The 24971-nt window shown below is 47.5% G+C and overlaps 3 protein-coding genes across 4 annotated transcripts in view; 1 reads left to right on the plus strand and 2 right to left on the minus strand.

Moving 5' to 3' along the window:
* The window catches only part of POU6F1 (POU class 6 homeobox 1), a 46298-nt gene extending 43328 nt beyond the window's left edge, over positions 1 to 2970 (minus strand). The window contains exon 1 of the mRNA XM_046010857.1: positions 2936 to 2970. The gene's annotated coding sequence lies outside the window, so the exon portion shown is untranslated. The remainder of the gene's footprint in view (positions 1 to 2935) is intronic.
* Positions 2971 to 3081: 111 nt separating this feature from the next.
* Positions 3082 to 7199, plus strand: DAZAP2 (DAZ associated protein 2). 2 transcript variants are annotated; one of them, XM_046010867.1, is made up of 4 exons: positions 3082 to 3227; positions 4255 to 4373; positions 4777 to 4945; positions 5783 to 7199. In XM_046010867.1, the coding sequence occupies exons 1-4, from the start codon at positions 3215 to 3217 to the stop codon at positions 6103 to 6105; spliced, it is 624 nt and encodes a 207-aa protein (XP_045866823.1). In that variant the 5' UTR covers positions 3082 to 3214; the 3' UTR covers positions 6106 to 7199. The 2 variants fall into 2 exon arrangements, with proteins under 2 accessions (XP_045866823.1, XP_045866822.1); XM_046010866.1 differs by having other exon boundaries at positions 3084 to 3227; positions 4777 to 5022; positions 5783 to 6050.
* A 305-nt stretch (positions 7200 to 7504) lies between these two features.
* On the minus strand, positions 7505 to 24266 carry LOC123946398 (small cell adhesion glycoprotein). Its single transcript, XM_046011825.1, has 5 exons — positions 24161 to 24266; positions 23668 to 24042; positions 22846 to 22914; positions 10051 to 10128; positions 7505 to 9344 (listed from the first exon to the last, which is right to left on the minus strand). Exons 1-5 carry the CDS (start codon positions 24264 to 24266, stop codon positions 9166 to 9168), a joined length of 807 nt encoding a protein of 268 aa, XP_045867781.1. The 3' UTR covers positions 7505 to 9165.
* Between the last annotated feature and the right edge of the window lie 705 nt (positions 24267 to 24971).

Consider the following 24971-nt stretch of genomic DNA (forward strand, 5'->3'; position numbering starts at 1 on the left):
TAAATGACTAAATGAAGCCCTCATCTTGCTGGGGGCTCCAGGAGAATGAAGAAAATAGAAAGGTTCTTGACTCCTGTCCAAGAAAGTAGCCAGTTGCTCCTTAATTCCACTTGCCAGAGAAAACAATGGTTTGTGATCTTTCCATTTCTCTTGGTAACCTCATTTGCCTCTGCCTTAGCTTGCTCTATGCCCAGGTCCCACAGTGATAAGCAAAATAACTAATATCCTATAGAGGAAGCACTTACCAAACTGAGGGCAACTTGCCTTAGCTAGAGCTAGGTCCTGGGCCGGGGGTGGGTTCCAGTGGAGGGAGAGCCAGAGCAGAGAGGTGTACTTGGGGACACAGTTTGGGGTAATGGCTATTTACCATCCAGTAGAAGTATCTAAATTTTTATTTTTATTTTATTTATTTGACAGAGAGAGACACAGCAAGAGAGGGAACACAAGTAGGGGGAATGGGAGAGGGAGAAGGCGGCATCCTGCCAAGCAGGGAGCCTGATGTGGGGCTGGATCCTAGGATCATGACTTGATTCGAAGGCAGACACTTAATGACTGAGCCACCCAGGCGCCCCAGAAGTATCTAAATTTTAAATTTTTAAAAAAAGATTTTATTTATTTATTTATTTGACAGACAGAGATCACAAGTAGGCAGAGAGGCAGGCAGAGAGAGAGGAGGAAGGAGGCTCCCCACTGAGCAGAGAGCCGGATGTGAGGCTCGATCCCAGGACCCTGAGATCATGACCTGAGCTGAAGGCAGAGGCTTTAACCCACTGAGCCATCCAGGCACCCCAGAAGTATCTAAATTTTTAATACCTTGTAGGGCCTGACCAAAATTTACAACCTGGTTATCAGCTCTGCCCACTTCTCCTCTGTCTTCTCAGGCTTCCCTTTGCTCCTTTCCTTCCTGAAAACAGAGTCTAGAGTTGGAGGTGACACAAGGATTGTGTGACCTCTTTGGCAGATGATGAAACTGAGACCCTTGGGAGACAACAGATTTAAAAACAAGGTAAAAAGATTAAACAATGTAAACAAATTAAAAACAATGCTTATAAAGTCACAAACCCGAGTTTGAATACTGGCTTTGCAGCTGCGAAGCCGAGTTCAACTACTTCTCTGAAATAGTTTCCTGATCTGCCCTTTTCCTCAATCTGCAATGGACAATGGATTACATCTGCAAGGTTACCCGTGCAGTATCTAATTAATAAAGAGTATGGGATAAGTGGGAGCTGAATAGATGAGGACCAAAGTCAGTTGGTGACAGAATGAGAACAAGAACTAAGACCTTTGGGTGTCTGGGTGGCTCAGTGGGTTAAGCCTCTGCCTTTGGCTCAGTTTATGATCTCAGGGTCCTGGGATCGAGCCCCACGATGGAGCTCTCTGCTCAGTGGGGAGGCTGCTTCCCCTTTTCCCTCTCTACCCTGCCTCTCTGCCTACTTATGATCTCTTTCTGTCAAATAAATAAATAAAATCTTAAAAAACAAAACGAGTACCTTGATTCAGTGGCCCCCTCAACACTCTCATCGACACAGACTGCTATAGTCAACACAATTTTAGAGTCCCCAAGGGCCACAAAGAGAAATAAGGAACTAAAACTTTTCCTAGGTTCAGTCCTTTTTTTTCTGAAGCCTTGAGCATAGGATGCAGGTTAGGACAGATTAGTGACTTCTCCAGTTTCAGGCTTTGGGGTGGAATCAACTTATGACCTAATTTGGAAAAGTTAGGATACAGGGAAGATTTGTCTGATCTGACCTTCAAGGATTTATTTGCTCCTTTACTGACTAATTACTGATTACAAACTTCATGCTAAGAAAAGTACAGGTCTCTGGAGATACAAGTCTACTAAAAAACAGTGTTTTTCAAGCTGTGGGTGTTGACTTGTTAGTGGGATGAGAAACCACAACCAGGTTTGAAAAAAAAAAAAAACACAACAAAAAACCAAACATGATAATCGGAAATACTACAGTGCACTGTACACAGAAGGATAAGGTAAAAAATTTTTGTTACAAATGCGTGTGTGTGGTGGGTCATGATTTAAAGCGCAGCATTGTGGACTGTGGTCAAAACAGTTTGCAAGCCCCTGCACTAGAAGGTGAACTTCAAGAGAGCAAAGTCTTTGTTTTGTTTTAGAACAGCGCTTGGCATCTGTATTTCACAAATAAGATGAATGAGTGGATGTCTAACAGTATACTGCCTTGGAGAAGATTAGAGTCAGACATACAGGAAATGGCAAATGTTATAGGTTTTTCAATACTAGTATTAGTCTGAACCATACTAAAAATGTCTTGTTCAGTTCCATCTCTATACTTGCATACAGGAGGCATATTTTAAAATGTAGGATGTAAGGAAAACCTTAATTGCTGCCCTCAAGGATGGCATCTCTGCCCTTAAGGACAATTAGGGGGTTGGGGCGAAACGAAAACAGAGAAAATATACACAAGGCACCACACAGGTCACCTGCAACAAGGGCCAAAGGAAAGGCAGGGCCACAAGCACTCCCTGGGTACCGCGAGTGTGCCGGTTTTAGCGCTAGCCGCTTGGAGGACACAGCACAGCAGGTCCTGCCTTTTGCGAAGATAGACAGCGACACAAGTAGTCAGGACAGCCTGTCGGTGGAACGGACAAGGCAGCGAAGATTCCACTGCTGGTCGACCTCAGGAAAGGACACTGGATAGCCGGACTGGCAAAATAAAACTGGACGGACCTGAGGCTTAAGTCGGACCTCGCAGGAGGGAAACTGCACGACAGGTCAAGGTTTGGGGAGCGTATTTCAGGCAGTTAGAGAAGTAATCAGAAATCCCCGCTCCTTGGGGAAAGGCTGTCAAGGTGAGGTGACCTTGAGTTGCGGCGCGTAGGTGGAAAAAGGTTCCGGGGAACAGTTGAATGGTTCTGCCTCCAAGCGCCCAAGAGAGAAAAAAATCCTGTTTTGAGACAATACCTGTATTTGGTTTTCTTCCCGTCGTGGGACGCGGGTGGCGGTTGGCAGACGAGGCCCAAGGGGCGGGGCCAACGCGCGCGAGTAGGCGGGACCACGCGAGCCCTCCCTCTAGCTACTGGAGGCCGGGCAAAGGGGCGGGGTTTCCGGTGATAGCGGACTCGGGCGTCGGGTGACGCCAGGAGGACGAATCGTCACGTGACACGGAAGTGACTACGAACAGGAAGAGGACGAAAAAAATAACCGTCCGCGACGCCGAGCCGAACCGGACCAGCAGCCACCATGAACAGCAAAGGCAAGGACGCGGGGCGGCTGGGGCCGTCGGGGGGAATAGTGCTAGCCTGGAGCGAGTGGGCTTGGAGCCCAGGGTCGCCAAGCGCCAGGCTCGGGGCGAGCTGCGCCTCGCTCCGGGCCAGCTGCAGTCCCGGGGACTGCGCCAGACGCCTTCGTCATCACCGAACTACGACTGCTCGCTCCTTCCCGGCCCTTTTCTCCTTAAACTCTGTGGCGCAGTTTGGAGCTGCGGGCTCGGGTGGAGGGTGGGGGGGGGGGGGTGGAAAAGGCTTGTCATGATGGGCATTTGCAGAAGCAAATGGGGAGCTAGAGCAGGGATTCGGGTAGGCCAATGGAGAGCCGGCGGAGGCGGGGCGCCGCGCTCCGGAACCTGAGGCTGGCGCTCGGGCTTAACTAGTGAAGTGCCGGCGCTGGTGGGCGGGCCGGGGGCAAGAAGGGTCTCTCTCCCGTTTCCTCCGATGGCGGCGCCAAGTTCTCCCGGTTCCTGTGATTGTACTAGTGTTTGGCAGAGCACGAGTCTCAGCTGTTTCTCAGGACATTTCCCTTTATCTTCTCTCGAATCTGAAGGTTCACTTCCACCACTCATTTTATTTGGAAGTCGACCTTGAGTAGGAATCTGTGGGGCAAATAATCGTAATTACTGTGACTCAACGAAGTCTTGGGCAGTTACATCCAGGCTTGGGAAGACCACCAGAGCAGAGGCAGGATGTACCTACCGTTGGTACATTGTCAGGAATGGGTGCCCAGACCTACCCTGCATGGATGGTGAAACTTGGGTCCAAGCTAGTACCTTACACCAGTATGCTAATGGAAAGAGCTTCCTTTCTGTCCAGTTAGAATCCAGCATCTTCGGGCATAAGTGGGGATAAAGGAGCAAAGAGAATGCTTATTTTCTTGGCCCCAGATATCGGGCCCTTCAGAGCACTCTGTTTCCAAATGGGTTTGCTGTCACTAGGTTAGCTACCCAGTATGTTCCATTCTGGTGGCTCTGTATGGTAGGCGATGTGCATTTTTGTCTTGTCTTCCAGGTCAATATCCAACGCAGCCAACCTACCCTGTGCAGCCTCCTGGGAATCCGGTGTACCCTCAGACCTTGCATCTTCCTCAGGCTCCACCCTATACTGATGCTCCACCTGCCTACTCCGAGGTGCTTCCAGTTTACTAGACTTGAACTTGGATAACATTTTCAGCCCTTAGTTGAGCCTGTCCCCACATTTTTATTTACTCTCCACAAAGAGGAGAGCGTGCTCACATGACTAATCTGAAACACCGTGTACTTCAGCAATTTCTGTCAGGGTTGATAATGCATTCTCTGATTATTTTAGGTTTTCTGGCATAGGCTGAGGTGAAGAAGATGAGTTTGCGTTCCTTGAGCCTAACATTAGCTATAGCAGGAAATGACCCAGGAGAATATCGAGTGGTAGTGGAAAGGCAGTTTGTGGAACTCACGGTGTAATCTGCACAAGGAGAGTTAAGAATGGACTCAGGAAAGGGATCTAAAATTGGAATGTCTTAAAGTAACCTGTTCCCTTCTCTTCTACCTCTTCTAGCTCTATCGTCCAAGCTTCGTGCACCCCGGGGCCGCCACAGTCCCCACCATGTCTGCTGCATTTCCTGGCGCCTCACTGTATCTTCCCATGGCCCAGTCTGTGGCTGTTGGACCTTTAGGTTCCACAATCCCTATGGCTTATTATCCAGTTGGTCCAATCTATCCGCCTGGTTCAGCTGTGCTGGTGGAAGGAGGGTATGATGCGGGTGCCAGATTTGGAGCTGGGGCTACTGCTGGCAACATTCCTGTGAGTATGACCTTACCGGAAACACTCAGCTCTTGTGTATTTTCACTTCCCGGAAGAGATTATGTAGTCATCCTTTCACCATCCCTGGGTAACAGCTGCTGTGGTATTGGTATAACCACTGATACCCAGTAGTCAGGCAGAAAGCAAGTTGGGGGCGGGGCAGGAGATCTGTGCCAAGTCAGTAGCATCTAGCACATTCCCTGGGGTCTGAGTTAACCAGATTCCTTTGTTTTCCTATCTTAGGAGTCCTGCCTGCTGCCTTTTCAGTGCCGATTTGGTACTGGTCTAGGAATTCTCCTTATTCATTCCACGAGCATTTAAAGCATTGACTTCACATGTGCCATCAGCATGGCATTCCGTCAGGAAACATGATCATTAAATGGAGAAAAGCACAATCCATATGAAATAGGGTTTGGAGAGATACTAGAGATTTTAGTTCTGTTTTCCTGCTTAGTTCCCCCATGTATAAGATTTGGAGTTCAAAGGGTCCTTGCTAGGGCCATCCGCTCAAAACCGTATACCTGAAATGAGATGAGAATGCCTTTGAATGAGTGGTAGGCCCTCTCTTTCCTGTTTGTATCTTTGGATATATATCTTTGAGAATATAGACCTGCTTTACAACCCAAATTGGTGACAGAACTAGCTTAACAATGCGATTGGTGAGCACACTGCCATCTTCCTGATGGATCATGTTGTCCCCGTGTCCACTTCCCTTGTCTCAACTGCGCTATGCCCAGTCAGCCTTGTCTTTTCCTTTCAGCCTCCACCCCCTGGATGCCCTCCCAACGCCGCTCAGCTTGCAGTCATGCAGGGAGCCAATGTCCTCGTAACTCAGCGGAAGGGAAACTTCTTCATGGGTGGCTCAGATGGTGGCTACACCATCTGGTGAAGAACCAAGGCCACCTCCGTGCCGGGAAAGACATCACATACCTTCAGCACTTCTCACAATGTAACTGCTTTAGTCATATTAACCTGAAGTTGCAGTTTAGACACATGTTGTTGGGGTGTCTTTCTGGTGCCCAAACTTTCAGGCACTTTTCAAACTTAATAAGGAACCATGTTATGGTAGCAGTACCTCCTTAAAGCATTTTGAGGTAGGGGAGGCATCCATTCATAAAATGAATGTGGGTAAAGCAGCCCTGAGGATCTTCCTTTTAATTCCTCTGGAGTACTACTGTACCATACTGGTCTTCGCTCTTAGTAATAAAACATCAAATTAGGTTTGGAGGGAACTTTGATCTTCCTAAGAATTAAAGTTGCCAAATTATTCTGATTGGTCTTTAATCTCCTTTAAGTCTTTGATTTCTATTACTTGTTATAAATGAAATGCATTAGTTGTCTGCCTTTCCCTCCTTTGCCCCATGGCCCATCCGCACCCCTAGTCTTCCAGTTCCTTCCCGCCAATCTCCATTGAATCAATGGTGCAGGACAGAAAGCCAGTCAGACTAACTTCCTTCTCTCCTTGCACTTGTCCCCACTTGCCATCTTTTAACTAGTCTTTCACAAGGATCCTCTGAAACCCCCTCTGTGCCCCAAGCACAGGCCCCATTACTTCTGCTTTTGCATCTCCTCAGGCAAAAGTGGAGGGTGCCCCTCGGACCCTCCTTACAGGTTGTTTCTTCGTCTGTGAACCAAACTCCAATTTGCCTCGGTGCCAGAAAAACAGAGCTCCATTTGAACAAAGGATATCAATGCAAACTATAAACAGGTTTGTTTAAAAATGTGGGGGCAAGGAGGAGGATGCATTTCCAAAGCCTGATGACATTAGAGCCAAATTAGGGGAAGTTTTCCTACCCAAAAACTGGTTACCGTTCATTGTCAGAGTATCTCATGTAAGCCTTCATGGCTCCCGAAAATTCCGCAGCCGGTTTAATGGGGTCATATTATGAGTCCCTCACTACAAAATGACTTGAGTCCAGTAAAATCTCATTAGGGTTAAGAATATTTCAGGGATCCTTAATATTTTGATTTTTGTTTTCTGAAATTGGATTTTATTTTATTTTATCTTATAATTTCAGTTCATCTAAATTTTGTGTTCTGTCCATGTGATGTTTGACTGTACCATTGACTGTTATGGAAGTTCAGCGTTGTATGTCTCTCTCTACACTGTGGTGCACTTAACTTGTGGATTTTTTTATACTAAAAATGTAGAATAAAGACTATTTTGAAGATTTGAATAAAGTGATGAAGTTGCATTACACCTCACTTTAAGGGTTCTTTACTCAACTCGTTCTTAGGTTTTTTCTTCACGTATCTCTCATGTCCCACCCAGAATTCAGATGGGTCCTGCTGTCATTCTGGTTTTTTTTTTTTTTAAATTAATTAATTTATTTATTTGACAGAGAGAGATCACAAGTAAGCAGAGAGGCAGGCAGAGAGAGAGGGGAAGAAGGCTCCCTACTGAGCAGAGAGCCCGATGCGGGACTCAATCCCAGGTCTCAGGGTCCTGGGCTCAGGTCATGAGCTGAAGGCAGAGGCTTAACTCTCTGAGCCACCCAGGTGCCCCTGGGGTTTTGTTTTTTTAAATGAAGCCTTTGAAATAAATTGAGGAGTACAAGGCCAAGATTTGACTATTTTCATGAGTCCCATTCTAGATGTTTTACTTTTCTTCATTTTACTTCCTAAGCCCTTTCATATCCTTAAAGCCTATTATGCCAGAGGCAGTCAGAACATAAACTTAGAAATAAGGGGATTGATTCTCCTAACTTGCTCTAGAATATGACTTGAGGAAAATGTTTTAGTATGACAGTCTGTAAGTTCAAGGCGACCTTCAGTTTCTCCAAAGTTCTGTGTGGGGAAATAATGAAAACTAGAATTGTCAAAATTGATTCTTCAGCTCTTGGGTCTTGGGAGGAATTGAGGTTGGACAATGGAGCAATACAGTTAAGACCTCAAAGGAGATTTAACTTAATTTCTAAGTAAAACAGTATTTGGGGAGCTATGATTTCTATCAAAACATTGTGTCTTTTAAACACATATCATTTGGGGACTAAGATCCAAGAAGTTTCTCTGGGCTTGATTCAAAGGACACTGGTGGGAAGAATGGTAGGGAGATTGTTCCTGGTTCCCTCTGTGTATACAAAAGTGGTCTGGGAAGGGGCATCTGGGTGACTCAGGTCAGTTGAGATCTGCCTTCAGCTCAGGTCATGATCCCAGGGTCCTGGGATGAAGTCTCGAGTTGGGTTTCCTGCTCAGTGGGGCGCTTGCTGCTCTCTTCCTCCACCCCTCCCCAACTCACTCATGCTTTCTCTCAAGCAGAATCTCAAATAAATAAATCTTCAAAAAAAAAAGTGGGTCTGGGAAATTCTGGCTTTTGCCAAGATGGAAGGTAAAACCATTTCACCTCCCAGGGTATGTTTCTAATGACACTCCCCGGGAACAAGCTTCCCACGACCATCTTTGTTTCAAACTCCTGAGATTGTTGTGGGAACTTGTGAAACTCCTCTAGGGTTCTTTCTGTTGGGGACAGAACATATCCAAATGAGTTAAATAAGCAAAAGAAACTGTCAAAAATGTTTGAGGATGGGTAAGTCAAAATATAAATAGTTATTTCTTGCACATGGGAATCAGATTTCTGTATCAATGAACATTTTTAATTGTGATAAAAATAGCATCAGTACAAGGTTGTTCGGGAAGACAGAAAGGGCGGGCTCAGATTAAGAGATGGAGCACGTTCATCAGGGGTTGAGGTCTCCCCAGTCTCCTGTCCCTTCCTGCTCAGCCTGTTACCATGGTATCTAGCACCTGGGAAGAACTACCGACACTATCTTTGTTCAAGCTGTCACTAGTAGACCAGGTAGGGGACAGAGCAGCAGCCAGAGACCCTAATGCTCCTGCCCTTTGACCTTGAAAAAAGTGAAGATGACCAGGCACGTACTCATGTGGCCTGGCGTCACTCCACCTTGCTGGGCAGCCACCGAAACTAGCTATAATACAATGGTCTGGCTAAAGACATCATCAACAGCTTTCTCTGTGTCCCTGGCATCAGTGATGTTGGCATTTGGGCTCGTGTCCTAGAAGGAGCTCAGGTTTGCCCATATCAATCAATGCTTCTCACTGGTTTCAGATAAAACTTTCGCCTAATAAATTAAAGAGTGTGTTAGCTCTGGAGCCTGGATAAGCTCCTTGGGGGCCCGGGAATCATTAGATGAAATATTCCTCCTTGTCCCTGCCCTTGGCTGAATCACTCTCCATTTGGAGGATGGCGCTGGGCTCGCCTTCTGCAGGTTCATAGGTGACGTAGCTGCCTTTGTTCTTGTACAGGTAAAAGAAGATCAAGACCACGACCGAGAGCAGGGTGAGGAAGACCACGGTGATGACAACTTGGAAAGGAGAGGGAAAATGCAGAGATGTTTCAGGATTGAGGATGTCTCAGTCATTCACGGGGTCCCCTGAATTCAATGATTCCCTCACTTTGTATAAGGATCCTCCTGTCCGAGTTAACCAGTGTCCACGTCCAAATCCATATTCCCCCACAAGCCCAACTTCCACAGTTCCACAACTTCTGGAGCCTCCTGGGGCTTAAGCTAAGCACACACGGCTTTGGATTTCTAACAAAACCACTCCCTCTCAACCAGTTCCTGATTATTCTGATAGAAACAGGAAGGAGGGAAAGAGGAAATAGCTTATCCCGACAGGAAGACATTTTGAAACCCACGGCCTCCTGCAGGGATTTCTCTGATCCCTCCCATCCCTGTCTTCATCCACTTGACAAGCCACACATACCCCCACCGCTACCCGCACACTGGAGCGTAGGGCCCGTACACACTTATATCTATTTGTGGCCACTTCCCACATTTACTGGCAGTGTCTCAGGCGTGAAGCCTCTAAGTCTTTTGTAGCCTCGTGTGTGTGCATAGAAGAAAACCTACATGCCAGAATGAGCCCATTAACGGATCTGGTCTCCAATTTGTGGTGCTTTCCTGCATAGGGAAAACCCTTGATCACCATACTGGGTTCCTAGTCTATGGAGAGAGATAGCCCTTGAGTTCAAGAAGTCTTCTGGATTTGGCTCAGGGCTTTTGTTACCTGCAATGAGGGCTGTGCTTGCCTCGGCTTCTGACAGGGCTTCAGTGGCCTGTAGAAACGGGGTGGTCATCAGTTCTTCTAGAAAATTTAGAAAAGTGGAAGAGGAAATGGGGTGAGTTCTTTTGTTCTAAGATGTACATTTGTCCTTCAAATTTCACCACTCCACCTCTTCCCTAATAAAGAATTTGTCATTCAACTCCTATCGTAAATCCATATGAAAAAACCTGGAGAACAAAACAGAAAATAAACTACCATCCAAAGACAATGAACACTGTGATGGATTTTTCTCTGCCTCATACAGTGGTTAAAAGTATGAGCTTTGGAGGGGCGCCTGGGTGGCTCAGTCAGTTGAGTGTCTACCTTCGGCTCCGGTCGTGGTCCCAGGGTCCTGGGATCGAGCCCCACGTCAGGCTCTCTGCTCAGCGGGAAGCCCACTCCCCCCCCCCCCCCCCCCCCCCCCCGCCGCTTGTGATCTCTGTTAAATAAATAAATAAAATCTTAAAAAAAAAAAAAAAAGTATGGGCTTTGGAGCCTAACTGGTAAGATTTGAATCTAAGCTCTGTCCTTTACTAGCTGTGTTATCTTCAGAAAATTACCTAACCCCTCTGTGCCTTAGCATCTTCATCTGCAAAATGGAGATAACAGTATCTACTTCATAGGGTTGTTGTGACAGGTAATAAGTAACTCAGTAAGGGTAAGCTATTATTAGGAATGCATACTTTTACACAGATGAGATCAAATGATGAGTGTATACGTATACATATTTACATTATATTGGCACAGGCATTTCTTTAATGCTCTTACAAACTCTTTGTAAACATTATTTTTATTCGTTTTTTTAAATTGTATTTTTTAAAAGTAGGCTCCATGCCCAACATGGGGTTTGAACTCACAACCTCAAGATTGAGATTCACACATTCTGCTGACTGTGCCAGCCAGACACCCCATTATTTTCAAATAATAAAATAATACTCCTCCCTTATTAAAACCCTTTCCTATGCCACCAGAGTAGGCTCTGCAGTTGAAAGATTCTGAAACAAGGCCTCTCCTACCCTAAAATATTATCTCATACCTCCTCCTGCTAGTGGTCTATCCATCCTTTATAGCCTGAAAGTCCCACCCTAAAGTCACTACCCAGGGTCACAACACTCAAAACTGTGTAAAACACACGGGGCACTGGGTGGCTCCATTGGTTCAGCGTCTGCCTTCGGCTCAGGTCATGATCCTGGGGTCCTGGAATCGAGTCCTGCATCGGGTTCCCTGCTCAGCGGGAATCTGCTTCTTCCTCTGCCCTTCACCCTGCTTGTGTTCTCTCTCTCTGTCGCTCTCAAATAAATAAATAAATAAATAAAATCTTAAACAAGAAATAAAAGTATTTACATGGGCAGTCAGGGAGTCCTTAGTTCTGTCCCTAGTTATCCTTTTAGAATAGGGATATGAAAGTCACCGAGTTAAGGTTACTGTAGGACAGAGGTAGTATCCTGGGGAAAACAGGCCAGCTGACCCTGACATGCCCACAGGAGGCCTTACTTAACATTCACTCAGTAAATAGCGGCAGCACTCATTAACTGCCTCCCCTTCGCCAGGTACTGGGTCTATCACAGAAAGCACTCGGCCCACCTTCACGGAGCTGGCCCCCCACCATGCCAAGGCTCACAGTTAAGGACCGCAATACAGGAGACAAGGAAACCTGGGGCATGCAGGAGAGCACGGGACAGAGGGTTTGATCTAGTCTTCCAGTAGGCACAGCCTCCGCAGGAAGTGAGATTTGAGCTGGCAGCTGAAGCAGGGGTAGGAGTTTACAGGGTAAAAGGGACAAGAGCCAGCACAGCTGGAGCACAGGGCATGAGCGTGACTCCTGTCTAACACCCACTGACTTCAGGTTTCCATCTAGGGCAAGTGAGATGAAGTCACCAGCCGTGGGCCTGAGTGCCTGGAAGCAGCGCTGAAAGGGGCCAATGGTGTTGGGGGGTCTTTTCACATGGGCCGAGAAGAGGGCTGATGAAGCTGGTCCCACAACAGAGAAAGCAGAGGTGGGCTGCCTAGGGCCCCTCCCCACCCTGCCCCAGGCTGGCCCAAATGTGCTCTCCTGGGGCCGCTGGGGCGACGTTAGCCAACTCTGCAGGGCACTGGTGAGGCCTGAACGAGAGCAGAAAGCAATCACATAGTGACACTGTTTACCTGCTTAGTGATTAAAAGAGAAAGCTACTCTGGGTTTGAACCTTGCCCAAACAGATTACTAGATGACCTTAAGGAAGTTACTAAACCTCTCTGAGCGTTCCTTTCTTGAACTGCAAAATGGGAGCGTGGCGGTCAGCTGGTGAGGGGGCTCGGGATGGCCCCCGCTGCCTGGTGTTTATTTACACCCTATGTGAGACCCTCTCCCTGTGCGTGGGCTGGACCCAGGGACTTGCTTCTCTCAAGGAGAGTACAGCAAAAGTGATGGGCTGTCACTTCTGAGATTACGCAGTGACTTCCATCAAAGGAAGCCTGATCTAGTCTTCCAGCAGGCAGAGCTCCCCATCACGCATACTTTCCTCTCCCAAATCTCCCAGGACTGCACTCTGTCTTCCCACCACTGACCTAGAATTCTGTACAGATGCTCTTAGTTTTGCCTTTCTTAAACATTAGAAAACGTTAAGATATACAAAGCACTGAGAAGACTAGTTCATGTATGGAAGTTTAAGTATAAAGAATAAGAAGATTCAAGTCAATCAACAGCAGTTTACTTTGCCCCCTACCATGCTGAGAAAGGGGCAGTGCTGAGGTCAACCAGGGACCGGACCACGGAGCTCCGTCACAGTGAGGGTTCAGAGGACAGATATGTATGACTCCCCGAGGACAGACAATGATTACTAGTTGGGAAATTCTGCAAATGATCCCAATTATAACAGCTGCCATTTACTAAGACTCTGCTCCATGCTGGGGGCTTTATAACATACTCATTAATCCTTACATCAATCACTTCAAAGTAGGTGTTTTTATTTGCTAATGAGGACCCCGAGGCCCTGGGAGAGTTAAGTGAAACAGTTCACTTTGCACATGAAGGAACAGTGCATGGAGCCGACAATTGAATCCAGGACTACCCGCTCCAAAGCCCAAGCGAGGTATTTATACCAATCCTTTCTACTGCGTCCTTTTTTTTTCTTCCAATAGGGAACAAGACGAAGAGATCATGAAAGATTACCATGGGGCAGCACAACAAGCCTTCCAGAAATCTCGAGGGTTTAAAAAATTGGGGTAAAGGGAGGAGAAACACCCACCGACTACAATCACTGTTGTGCCACAAAGAGTTGTCCTTGGGACGCCTGGGTGGCTCAGTTGTTGAATGTCTGCCTTTGGCTCAGGTCATGATCCCGGTGTCCTGGGATCAAGCCCCGCATTAGGCTTCCTGCTCAGTGGGGAGCCTGCTTCTTCCTCTCCAGCTCCCCTTGCTTGTGTTCCCTCTCCCTCACTCTGTCATAAATAAATAAAATCTTAAAAAAAAAGGGGGGGTGTCCTTAATGCAGACTGGCTCAGGGGAGCGACATCAGTGTAACGGGAAAGCCATGTTGCTTCACAGGCAACCTCCCTAACTTTAACCTTTGATGCACTCAGAGGCAAGCTCACTACAACTAAACAGCGCATGTCAGCAACGCAGAAAGACCTTCAGGGACATACAATTCGGGGCGCCTGGGTGGCTCAGTCGGTTAGGTGTCTGCCTTCGGCTCTGGTCATGATCCCAGGGTCCTGTCCTGAGTTGGGCTCCCTGCTCACCAGGGTGTCTGCTTCTCCCCCTCCACTCCCCATCCTCGATCCCACTCGTGCTCTCTCTCTCTCTATCTCCTTTCTTTCAAATAAACAAATAAAATCTTTTAAAAAAAGATTAAAAAAAGAAACATACACTTCCATAGGAGTGCCTTCCTATTACTTGCGTGAAGCCATCTGGCGAAGCAGTTAAGCACAAATGAAGGAGGTACAAAGAAATTTACATCTACCGGAAGACACCGGATTAATGAAGAAGGCGGACCCTACATCCGATTTTTACTTACGATGAAAATGGTCTCTGCTGGAAGCAAAGGCTCTCTGGACTCTTACTTCTAAAAGGAGGAAATACACACCTCAGGAATAAAGGCTCATCCATTTTGTAGCAGAGTCAGAATTCCTTTGTTTTTAAGGCTGAATAATGTAACAAAGGAAGTTCTGACATATGCTACAAAATGGATGCCACTTACTTATTTTTTTTTAAGATTTTATTTATTTGACAAAGACACAGGAAGAGAGGGAACACAAGCAGGGGGAGTAGGAGAGGGAGAAGCAGGCTTCCTGTCCAGTAGGGAGCCCGATGCGGGGCTCGATCCCAGGACCCTAGGACCATGACCTGAGCCCAAGGCACCCGCTTAACGACTCAGCCACCCAGGCTCCCTAATGGATGACACTTATATGAGGTACCTAGAATAGTCAGATTCATAGGGACAGGAAGTAGAATGGTAGTTGCTAGGAAATGGGGAGGGAGGGGATGAGCAGTTGTTACAATTTTTTTGTTTTTTTAAAAAATATTTTATTTTTAAGGAATCTCTCTACCCAACATGGGGCTTGAACTTACAACCCTGAGATCAAGAGTTGCATGCTCTACCGACCCAGCCAGCCAGAGGCCCCGGGATGGCAGTTGTTGTTTAATGGGTAGAGTTCAGTTGGGAAAGATGAGAAAGTTCTGGAGATGGATGGTGCGGATGGTTGCACAACAGTGTGAATGTACTTAATGGCACAGAATTGTATACTTAAATATTGTAAATTTTATGTTATGTATAATTTTACCGTAATTAAAAAAACACTTCTCTTCATACAGTTTACATTCTGAGAAGATGGACAATAAATAAATAAGCAGAATCATTACTGTATTAGTATTATTGTATTGTAACTGTATTAGATGTTGATTAGTGCTATGTAGAAAAAAAGGAGCAGGAAGTGGGGTAGGGGGTTGACATGGTGCTCAGGGAGTCTCTCTGATGAGGTGACTTGAGTATAGGCCTCTAGAAGGTGAGAAAGGCAGCCTGGCAGAGATCTGGGCAGAGGGAACAGCAACTGAGAGATGGGGGTAGCCACAATAATGAAAAACACTGATGCATGCTTGGCATGCTTAAGGCACGGCACAGAGGTCACTGAACAGAGCAAGGGAGAAGCAAGAGGAGAGGAAATCGAGGGGGCTGTGTACTATGGGTGCCGGAGGCCATGGAAAAGCTTTGGCTTTTTCAGTGACTGAAATGAGAACCTCTTAGAGGTTCTGGGGCAGAGACTGGATTTATATTCCAAAGAAGTGCTTCTCGACCTCTGTTGTGTATAAGAACCTCCTAGGGATCTTGTTACAAGGATTCAGGGGGTCTGGGGTAGGGCCTGAAATTCCAAAGACCATGCTTTTGAAACACTGAGACCACCATATTGGGAGGCCCAATATTCACGGAGCCCAGTGAAAAAGCAGTAGGATTGTGAGACATTCTGACACTAAGACTGAGAAGTTATGTATGGGGTGCAGTCAAGGATGACAGCAACATTTTGGGCTTGAGTCACTGGAGGGAAGGAAGGCATGGTGTTACCCGAGCTGGGAAGCCTGCAGGAGGAATAGATTTGGAAGGGAAGATCAGAGTTCAGTTTTGGACATGATTGCTTATTAGATACCCAAGTGCAGCTGTTAAGACTGGAATTTTGGGAAGAGGTCTGGAATGGAGATTTTTTTAAAAATCCATATATTTAAGCCCCTGAGAATGGGTGAAATCACCAAGGGAAATAAGTACTGATAAAGAAGCCCAAGGGCTGAGCCCAGAAAGGAAAGAGCAAAAGAGACTGAGGAGTAGTAGCAAGCAGCCAAATAGACCAAGTACGAGGATACCGGGTCTCCCCACGCAGGGCCCGCGAAGGTCCCAGAAAACAGCAGCTCTGGTAAACTGCTCTACGTAAGGCCCTGGCTGACACTGAATTAAAAAAAAAAAAAAAAAAAAAAAAAGGAATAGGAGGAACTGGAGGCAGAATATAGATAAAACTCTTTTTTTCTGTAAACATGAGCAGAGAAATGGGACTGCAGTTGGAGGGGGAAGGGAGCTCAAGTTTTTTTGTTTGTTTTTTAAGGATGGGAAAAATGACAGCATGTTTCTGTATGGATAGGAAGGACAGAATAACTTGGATGAGAGGGAACAGCTGGGGATGCCTGAGGGAGGAGAGTGGCTGCAACTGAGTCCTTGCAGGGAGGGGATCCCGCACCCCGGAGAGGGAGGGGCCGGCTGCAGACAGAGTAGAGAGCGTGGGCTACGGACACGCACGTGGGCACACAGGCAGTGGGGGCAGAAAGATGGAGACAGTGGGAGCCTTTGGCAGTTCTTTCTGAGAACTTTAATTTGCTCAAGAAAATAGAGTGCAAGGTCATCAATGGAGAGTGGGGGCGGGGGGAGCCGGAGTTTAAGGAGAGCTGCAGGAGTAGTGTCTTATCACAGAATGCGGGTAAGGCTGTTTATACTAGGGGCGCCTGGGTGACTCAGTAAAGCGTCTGACTCTTGGTTTCAGCTCAGATCATGATCTCAGGGTCCTGGGATGCAGTCCCTGTCTGGCTCCCAGGAGGGAGTCTGTGTCTCTCCCTCTCCCTCGCCCCTCCCCCAGCTCGGGCTCACTCTCCAGAAGAAATAAATAAAAATTATTTTTTAAAGATTTTATTTATTTATTTGACAGACAAGATCAGAAGTAGGCAGAGAGGCAGGAGGAAGCAGACTCCACGCTGAGCAGAGAGCCCGAAGCCGGGCTTGATCCCAGGACCCTGGGATCATGACCTGAGCTGAAGGCAGAGGCTTTAACCCACTGAGCCACTCAGGCACCCGATACATAAATATTTTTAAAAAGACTGTTTATAATATCCTGCGGAGTAACAGAGCCTAGCTATCAGGACTAAGTGGAGCAGAAACTGACCACCATGGAAAGAAGGGGGCAAATCCAACCACAGGTTCTTCCTCTGGGATTTGACCTTAGTTCTTTTCGAATTGATACGACTACATCAAGCCACGCCAGGACCAAATTTAAGATCTTTCTTAGATCTTAATAAAAGACTATAAATAAATAAATAAAATAAAAGTATTTCATCACCAGATAGGCCTAAGAAAGTTCACTATCAATTTCCCCTGATGGTAATAACTCTGGCTTTTTCGCTTGACTTTCCTAATCCACTGGATATTAAATTCTTTGCAATTCTTTGTTTTGGTGGTCCGCTTTGGTGGCGCCTTCCACATAAGCTGAGTGTGCAAGCGCTTCGTGCCTTTTGGGTAAATGCAGACTCCTAGAAGCCCAGGGAAGGTGTGGCAAATTTGTGCAAGTCTCCAAGAGGGGGCAGCTATTCAGTTGATGAACGGAGAGATTTCAAAACGACTAGAGAAATGGGACAGACTGCGCTGGGCGAGAATTTAACAGATTGCTAGGTCTTGTTCAACTACTGATAAAGAAAGAATGGGGAGGCCGTGGCGTGGCAGCAGCATATATAAAAGATTTACAGTGAGATCCCCAGAAAGCAATGGGTACTGGAAGGATATACCCTCCAATGGCAACAAGAGGGACAGCTGGGCTGCGGGGTTTTGGATAGCTTTTATTTTCTTCTATATGCTTTCCTTTATCTTCCAAATCTCTTACGATGATAAGTACAGTTGATCCTTGAACAACATGGGTTTGAAGTGCATGGGTCCACTTACAACATCCATTTCCCCCCATAAACACAGTGCAGTACTGTAAATGCATTTTTCACTTGTGATTTTCTTCATAACATTTTCTTTTCTCTAGCTTCCTTTATTGCAACAATGCAGCATACCATGTAAAATACGTGTTGATTGACTGTTACTGGTAAGGCTTTTGGTCAACAGTAGGCTATTAGTAGTTAAGTTTTGGGGGAATCAAAAGTTATACATGGATTTTGACTGTGTGGGGGCTCAGCACCCCTAGTTTTCAAGGGTCGACTGTTCTTTTATCTTAAAGAATTTAAAACTTGCTGTTATTCTAGGCCCCATTAATATAAATATGGTCTCTAATAAAGAAGGCAACAGCGCGGCCCTACTTTGTGCCACTCTTAGACTGCTGAGCTACGTCTGCGTATGACAATTTTGTGGTGAGCGGCTAACATAGTGAATGGCTTGGAAATTGTTCAGATAAGGAAAGCTGGCAAGAGAAAACCCAGAGAAGAAACTCAGGGAGAGCCCAGAGCTTGAATGCTATCTTCAAATATGCTGATGGATGACCTGTGCAAGAGGACCACTGGTGGTGGTGGTGATGGGGTGCCTGGGTGTCTCAGTTTTTCAGTGTCTGCCTTGGGCTCAGGTCAAGATCCCAGAGTCCTGGGATTGAGCCCCACATCGGGCTCCCTGGTCGGTGGGAAGCCTGCTTCTTCCTCTCCCCGTGCTTGTGTTCCCTCTCTCGCTGTGTCTCTGTCAAATAAATAATCTTTTTTTTTAAAATTCTTTTTTTTTTTTTTTTAAAGATTTTATTTATTTATTTGACACAGAGAGATCACAAGTAGACAGAGAGGCAGGCAGAGAGAGAGAGAGGGAAGGCTCGCTGCTGAGTGGAGAGCCCGATGCAGAACTCGATCCCAGGACCCTGAGATCATGACCTGAGCTGAAGGCAGCGGCTTAACCCACTGAGCCACCCAGGTGCCCCTCAAATAAATAATCTTTAAAAAAGAGAGAGAGAGAGAGAGAGCCACCGGCAGAAACTAATGGGAGAGAGGTGTCTCTCCACAGAAGGAAAAGCAAAACTGGTCAAATCCTTCATGGGGTACTGGAAGGAGAATTCTAGCACGGAATGGGTGGTTCAGTTAGCTGACCCTCAGAAACTTTCTCAGCCTTAGTTTTGGAATTTTTATAAATTGTCAACTAGCTGACCCTCAACCTTAATATTAGAATTTTTATAAGTTGAAAATGTTCCATCAGAATTCTCCTCAACATAAATATTTTTTTTAAATTTTCTCACTTTTTTTTTTTTTTTTTTAAGATTATTTTATCTCTACTCCATCCTGGTGATGTAAGCAGGGTTGGTATTGTCATTATGTACAAGCTCAGAAAACTGCCATCAGCCAGCCCAGGATCACTGAGCTGTTGGCTGAGCTGAGCTTGGAATGAGCACCTCATTCCAAGGTGTTTTCCACCACACACCATCAACTCTCCAGGTTCTGGAAATATCTCTGCTCTGCCTCAGCTAACCATTTTAGTTTATGTGTCCACTGGGTTTGGTTCCCTGGAATGGAAAGTACTATAGCACTGTTTGCAAGAGTGACACGTATCTGAATGTCCATCAGTAGAGGAATGATTAAATAAATTACAGGCCATTCATTCTGGAAACACTATACAGTTGTCAAAAGGAATGTCATAAATCTGTAAGTACTGGCACGGGATATATGGTGAGATGAAAAAAGCAAATTAGGGGCGCCTGGGTGGCTCAGTGGTTTAGGCCTCTGCCTTCGGCTCAGGTCATGATCTCAGGGTCCTGGGATCGAGCCCCGCATCGGGCTCTCGGTTCAGTGAGGAGCCTGTTTCTCCCTCTCTCTCTGCCTGCCTCTCTGACTACTTGTGACTTCTCTCTCTCTGTCAAATAAATAAAATATTAAAAAAAAAAAAAAAGAAAAAAGCAAATTACTAGGGCAGCAATGTGTAATAAGATTACATGTTTGAAAAAAAGTAAATTAAGATGAAACTATAAACACATACATACACACATATATTATGTCTGCATATATATATAAAGGGTCTAGAAGTCTATTCCTTAAGGGGGCAAATAATAGCTTTTTTTTTTTTTAAAGATTTTATTTATTTGACAGACAGAGATCACAAGTAGGCAGAGAGAGAGAGAGAGGCAGAGAGAGAGGAGGAAGCAGGCTCCCCACTGAGCAGAGAGCCCGATGTGGGGCTCAATCCCAGGACCCTGGGATCATGACCTGAGCTGAAGACAGAGGCTTTAACCCACTGAGGCACCCAGGCGCCCCCATGTAACAGCTTTTCAATGAAAAAATAAACAACAAAATAGGAACACCATAAACATGGAGTTCCAACACCATTTCTCTCCTGTCTCCCTGTCCAAACAAAGGAATACTAATGTTACTCTCTTCCTTCCCTCTCTTCCAGGCTAGGAAGGACTGTAACACCATTTTTCTCTCAGGTGGGGGGCTTGAGGTAGAGGACCTCAACAAGATTTGAGGCTCCACCCAAATCCTAACCAATAGCAAATGAACTTCAAGATCTATTTTGCTTACGTACCTTTTTGGTCCTTGTTAACCCAGATACCTGTTGGTTTCTTTGAGGCCCTTGTTTTCAGGCTAAATCTCTTATCATTGAGGCATCAGATCCTTTTCCACCTGAGTCTGCCAACCTACTTATTTGCTTTAGACCTGCCCAACAATGGGTGGCTCCCTCAAATCTCTTTTTCATGGGAACCGGCCCTGGAATTCTACTTCCTTTCTCTTTCCTTCTCTTTCATGTGCAGAGCCCACGAGAGCCAGGACAGAAAGAACACAGGCTGTGCAGTAAATCAAGATTGGGCATAAAATCCTACCTTGGCCTTTATTAGCCACATGATCTTGGGAGAATTTAACCTCTGACAATTTCTTAATTGCCCCGAACCTCAGTTTTTGCTTCTGTAAAATGAGGATTAAAATCTGTTCATGAGGTTGGGATAAGGAATAAGCAGAATGAGAAACAATAACAACAAAACGGCCAGTTAAAAAGTGGGTAAGGACTTGAATAGAGAGTTCTCTAAAGGAGATACACAAAAAGAAAGGAGGAAGAGGAGGGGGAGGAGGAGGAAGTAGAAATAATGCAGATGGCATATGAAAAGATGCTCAATATCACTAATCATTAGGAAAATGTAAATTAAAACCACAAAGAGATAGCACTTCACACCCGTAAGGATGACTACTATCAAAAAAAGAAAGAAAGAGAAAGAACAGAACAAGTGTTGGCGAGGATGTGGAGAAATCAGAACCCTTCTGCACTGCTGGTGGGCCTGGAACATGGTGTAGCTGCCATGGAAAACAGGGTGGCAGGTCCTCAAAAAATTAAACAGAATGACCATGTGATCCAGCAATTCCACTTCTGGGTACATACCCGAAAAAACTGAAAGCAGGTACTCGAGAAGAAATTTGTATACCCATATTCCCAGCAGCCTTTTTTCACAATACCCAAATGGTGGAAGCAGTCTCTTGGTAGATGAACGGATAAACAAAATGAGATAGTACATGTATATATCATGATGTGTGTATGATATTATCCAGCCTTAAAAAGGACGTTCTGACACACGCTGCAACAGGGACGGACTTGAGATGCTAAGCGAAAAAGCCAGACACAAACTGACGAATACTGTATGATTCCACTTATATGAGGTACCCAGGCAAATTCATACAGACAGAAAGTGAAATGCTGGTCATTAGGAGCTGGAGGGAGGGGGAATGGGGAGTTATTGTTTAATCCGTACAGAGTTTCAGTCTGGGAAGATGATGAAGTTCTGGAGATGGACGGTAATGGTGGTTGGTTACGTGTGGTGGTAACGGTGTGAATGTTAATCAGTAATTCATGCCACCGAACTACCAAAACACGGTTCAAATGGTAACATTTATATTATGTATATTTCACCACAAATTTAAAAAAAGAAAGAAACTCCTTTCCTGGAGTTACTGACTCCAAGTCGTAACTCCTCAGTTAGCTGCTGAAGCACCCCCTCTTTTCCCTGTGGGTAGATTTATTCTAGAGGTCCTTTGCCTTCTCCAGAACACCTTCCAGGGAAGACAGTGTGTGTGATCTCACACATGGCACTAACTTGACCTGGAACAGCCACTGCACCCTTCTTGGTCTGTACAAACCTCATCTATTCTTCAAGGGTAAGTGTTCCATCCCATTCCATTCCCCACTCATGAAGCCTTTGCTGACCAATCTAGATTTCTATCCACTTCTCCGTCTTCTCGTTTCTCACTGGACCATGGGCATTCTGAATGATGTGCATCACGGTCATAGAAGACAGTGTCTTCAACTTCCCTGGGGTTGTCGCTCACCTGTTTCCACATCAATATAGTAGATAATGTGTGTCCTAATGAATGACGAACAAGGCTGTGTACATGAAAACACAGGTGATAGACCAACCAAGGTTTTTTTCCTCCCTTACCCTACAGTACACAGCGAAAACCATCAGTGACTGTCTGATGGTCTGTCTGGCTCAGCTTGGTTACTGAACAAAAGGTGGCAATGTGGTGAGAGGTGGATCCCTGCCTGACCATAGCCCCAGATAACAACGGGTTTTGATGCTGGAGTGTATCATCAGAGGAGTGGAATTAAAAAGCAGGTAGAATTCCTTCCCAGGAAAAGGTGGATCTCTAACAAGCACCGGTTAATAGTAACAACCAACGTTACTGAGTGCTTACTAGATATGAGACACTGGGGCTGGGTGTTTTATATGGGTTATCTCATTTAGTCTTCACGTATATCCTCATAAGATAGGTACTATTTCCCCCATTTTACCAATGACGAAACTGTAGCTTAGAGAGTGGATCACTCGCTCAAGGTCACAAAGCTTTAAGCGGGAGTATTGGGAACTAGCCCAGGTCCACGTGATTTCAGATTCAAACGGAACCAAAGTAAGCATTTTGGTTGCCCTCTGCAGCTTCCCAGGACCTTTTCCGGTGTGAGGCGGGCACAGGGAAATGGGAGGGTCACCCCATCTGGGCTGAGGCCTCAGGGAATTCCAGGCCCTGGCTGGAGGTGGGGGAATGTTAACAAGTCTCTACCGTTCTATTGGAAAAGGCCTTCCACCTACCTCTTGGAGAAGGCGTGGTTGGCGGGCTAGTCATTGCAGCAAATGGATGGGCACCAGGGAGAGGCAGATCTGTCGGAAGAGCGACAAAGACAAGCGTGAGGTGGGTAGGCCCCTATCCGGGGCTGGAGACACTGAAGTCCCTGGAAGGCCTTTGGGGCCAGGTTTTCTCGGATTCCTTCCCTCATGGGGCTAGTCTTAAACCCTTCTCTTCTGATTTCCCTGAGTCTCCTCCGGCTGTGGGTGCCAAGAGCAGAGCCAAGACCTCTGGTACTTGGTAGGGCGTTGCCTCTGAACGTCCTACCCGAGGTCCTTTCACCTGGCCCCCACATTTACTTAAGGGATTTCTCCCGACCTGAGAAAGTAGGCGAAGCGGCGGACCCAGTTTCACCCTGCCGCAGGCACAGGTACCCCGCTCTTCCCGAGCCGGGTGTCTGCGCGCAGCCGTCCGCTAGGGGTCAGGAGAGGCCCGGGAGGGCAGAACCCACCGGCTCCGGTGCCCGCGCGGGGGCAGGGCCGGGGCCTGCGGGCGGGGAGCCAGACACGGGAAAGGGAGGCGAGGGGCCTCCGTCCCCTTCCAACCTGTCCCCGAGCAGCCGCTGTCAGGCCCCGGCCGGTTCCCCCCACCCCAACCCCCCAGCCCTCTCTTCCCTGCCCGCCGCGCCGCCCGCGTACCGCCTGCCGAACCCCACCGGCCGGCTAGCAGCGCCGACCCCACTGGGCCCGGCCGGAGACTCGGCGGCCCGCGCGGACGTCGGGGCTGGCGCGGCGAGGACCGGGAGACCCGGTCACGGCCCCGCCCCGCCCCGGCCCTCCGGCGTTTACCGGCACCCGGCTCCCGGGACAGCCCGCGGCGCGCGCGCTGCCGTCCGTCCGTCCGTCCGTCCGGGCAGTCGGCTCCGAGCGGCCGCGACGGGAGGCTGGGGGCTCGCGTGGCTCCCGTGGCCGAGGGGACTGCGGTGTGCGTGCGGGCCTCGCCCTCCCCAGGTGCCCTCCTCCGCGTGCTCACCTTACCAGTCGGACGGGCGGCCGGGGGAGGGCCCGGCGCCACTCCGCGCGGCCTTTTGAAGCGGCCGGGGGCGGGAACGGCGGAGAGCCGCGGAGAGCCTCCGGGGGACGCGGAGCGGGAGGAAGCGGCGGGCGGACACGCGGAGCGAGCTGTGGAGGCCGGCCGGGAGTGGGGGTGGAGGGACCGGCCGACTGGGTGGGACAGGAAAAGAGGAGAGAAACCGCCCTCTGCAGGTTCCCTCTGCCCGGCGGGCCGCCTCTGCTCCCCCGGGAGGAAAGGCTGCTTTTCCTTGTCCGATTGTCACTTTACTCTCCATCCGGAGCAGCTTCCTCCCTCGCGCCGAGGCGGCAGACGACGTGGGATGGGAACTGGGATAACTGGGATCTGTCCGCTGCCACCACCACCACCCCCCCATCGACGTAATCTGAATTTCCAGCAAAGGTGGAAAGTTACATTTACGTGCGGTTGCATGTCATTTACGTAGATAGGTCGGTGTGCAGAAGCTTGGCGCCTAAGCTAACTCAGTAGGCGCACCTTGGCGGGGAAGCCGGGCGGGTTGGCGGGGAGGGGACCGGGGCGCCGGGCGCCATCCGGATCTTCCTAGCCTGACGTTCTTCTCAGGCGGTGGAGTATAGAGGCCACGAGCGGCATGGTCTTTTGATTCAAACAGTACCAACCCCGCCGCTCGTTAGCGTGGTGACTTTGGGCTAATACTGACTTAATATCTCTAAAATCTGTTCCCTCATCCCTGCAATGAAGCCATGTCACAGCCGCACGTTTAGCACGTGATGAGCACCTCAGTTTTAACTGCTAATCGTGCCATACTTGAGCCATCTCGACTCACTTCTCCGTGGCAGGAAATGTTACCAAATTAATGAACTCAGTGACTAAGGATGTAATACTATAAACACAGGCTCTGGAATCCGCTCTGCTGTGTGATCTCAGACAAGCCACTTGGGTTTCATTTCTCTATCTAGGGCAATAGCTGTCTCATGGAGTTAGTTGGGGGACAGAATACATCCAAAGCGTTAGAACCTTACCTGGCACATAGTAAGTGCTCAGTAAAGGCTAGCTGTTTTGGGGCGCCTAGATGGCGCCCAGGCTACCAGGCAGTGGGTTG

This window comes from Meles meles, chromosome 7 (genome assembly GCF_922984935.1).
Source record: "Meles meles chromosome 7, mMelMel3.1 paternal haplotype, whole genome shotgun sequence".
Classification (NCBI taxonomy): Eukaryota; Metazoa; Chordata; class Mammalia; order Carnivora; family Mustelidae; genus Meles; species Meles meles.

Excerpts from the sequence above, each read along its gene's own strand:
- DAZAP2 (XM_046010867.1), top strand. Across the intron at positions 4,374-4,776 it reads CTCCACCTGCCTACTCCGAG|CTCTATCGTCCAAGCTTCGT; the intron begins GTGCTTCCAGTT and ends TACCTCTTCTAG. Across the intron at positions 4,946-5,782 it reads TGGTCCAATCTATCCGCCTG|CCTCCACCCCCTGGATGCCC; the intron begins GTTCAGCTGTGC and ends TTTTCCTTTCAG.
- LOC123946398 (XM_046011825.1), bottom strand. The coding sequence starts at position 24,266 with ATGGGGGGGTGGTGGTGGTGGCAGCGGACAGATCCCAGTTATCCCAGT. Across the intron at positions 22,915-23,667 it reads GTCCCGGGAGCCGGGTGCCG|ATCTGCCTCTCCCTGGTGCC; the intron begins GTAAACGCCGGA and ends CTCTTCCGACAG. Across the intron at positions 10,129-22,845 it reads AACCACGCCTTCTCCAAGAG|AAGAACTGATGACCACCCCG; the intron begins GTAGGTGGAAGG and ends TAAATTTTCTAG.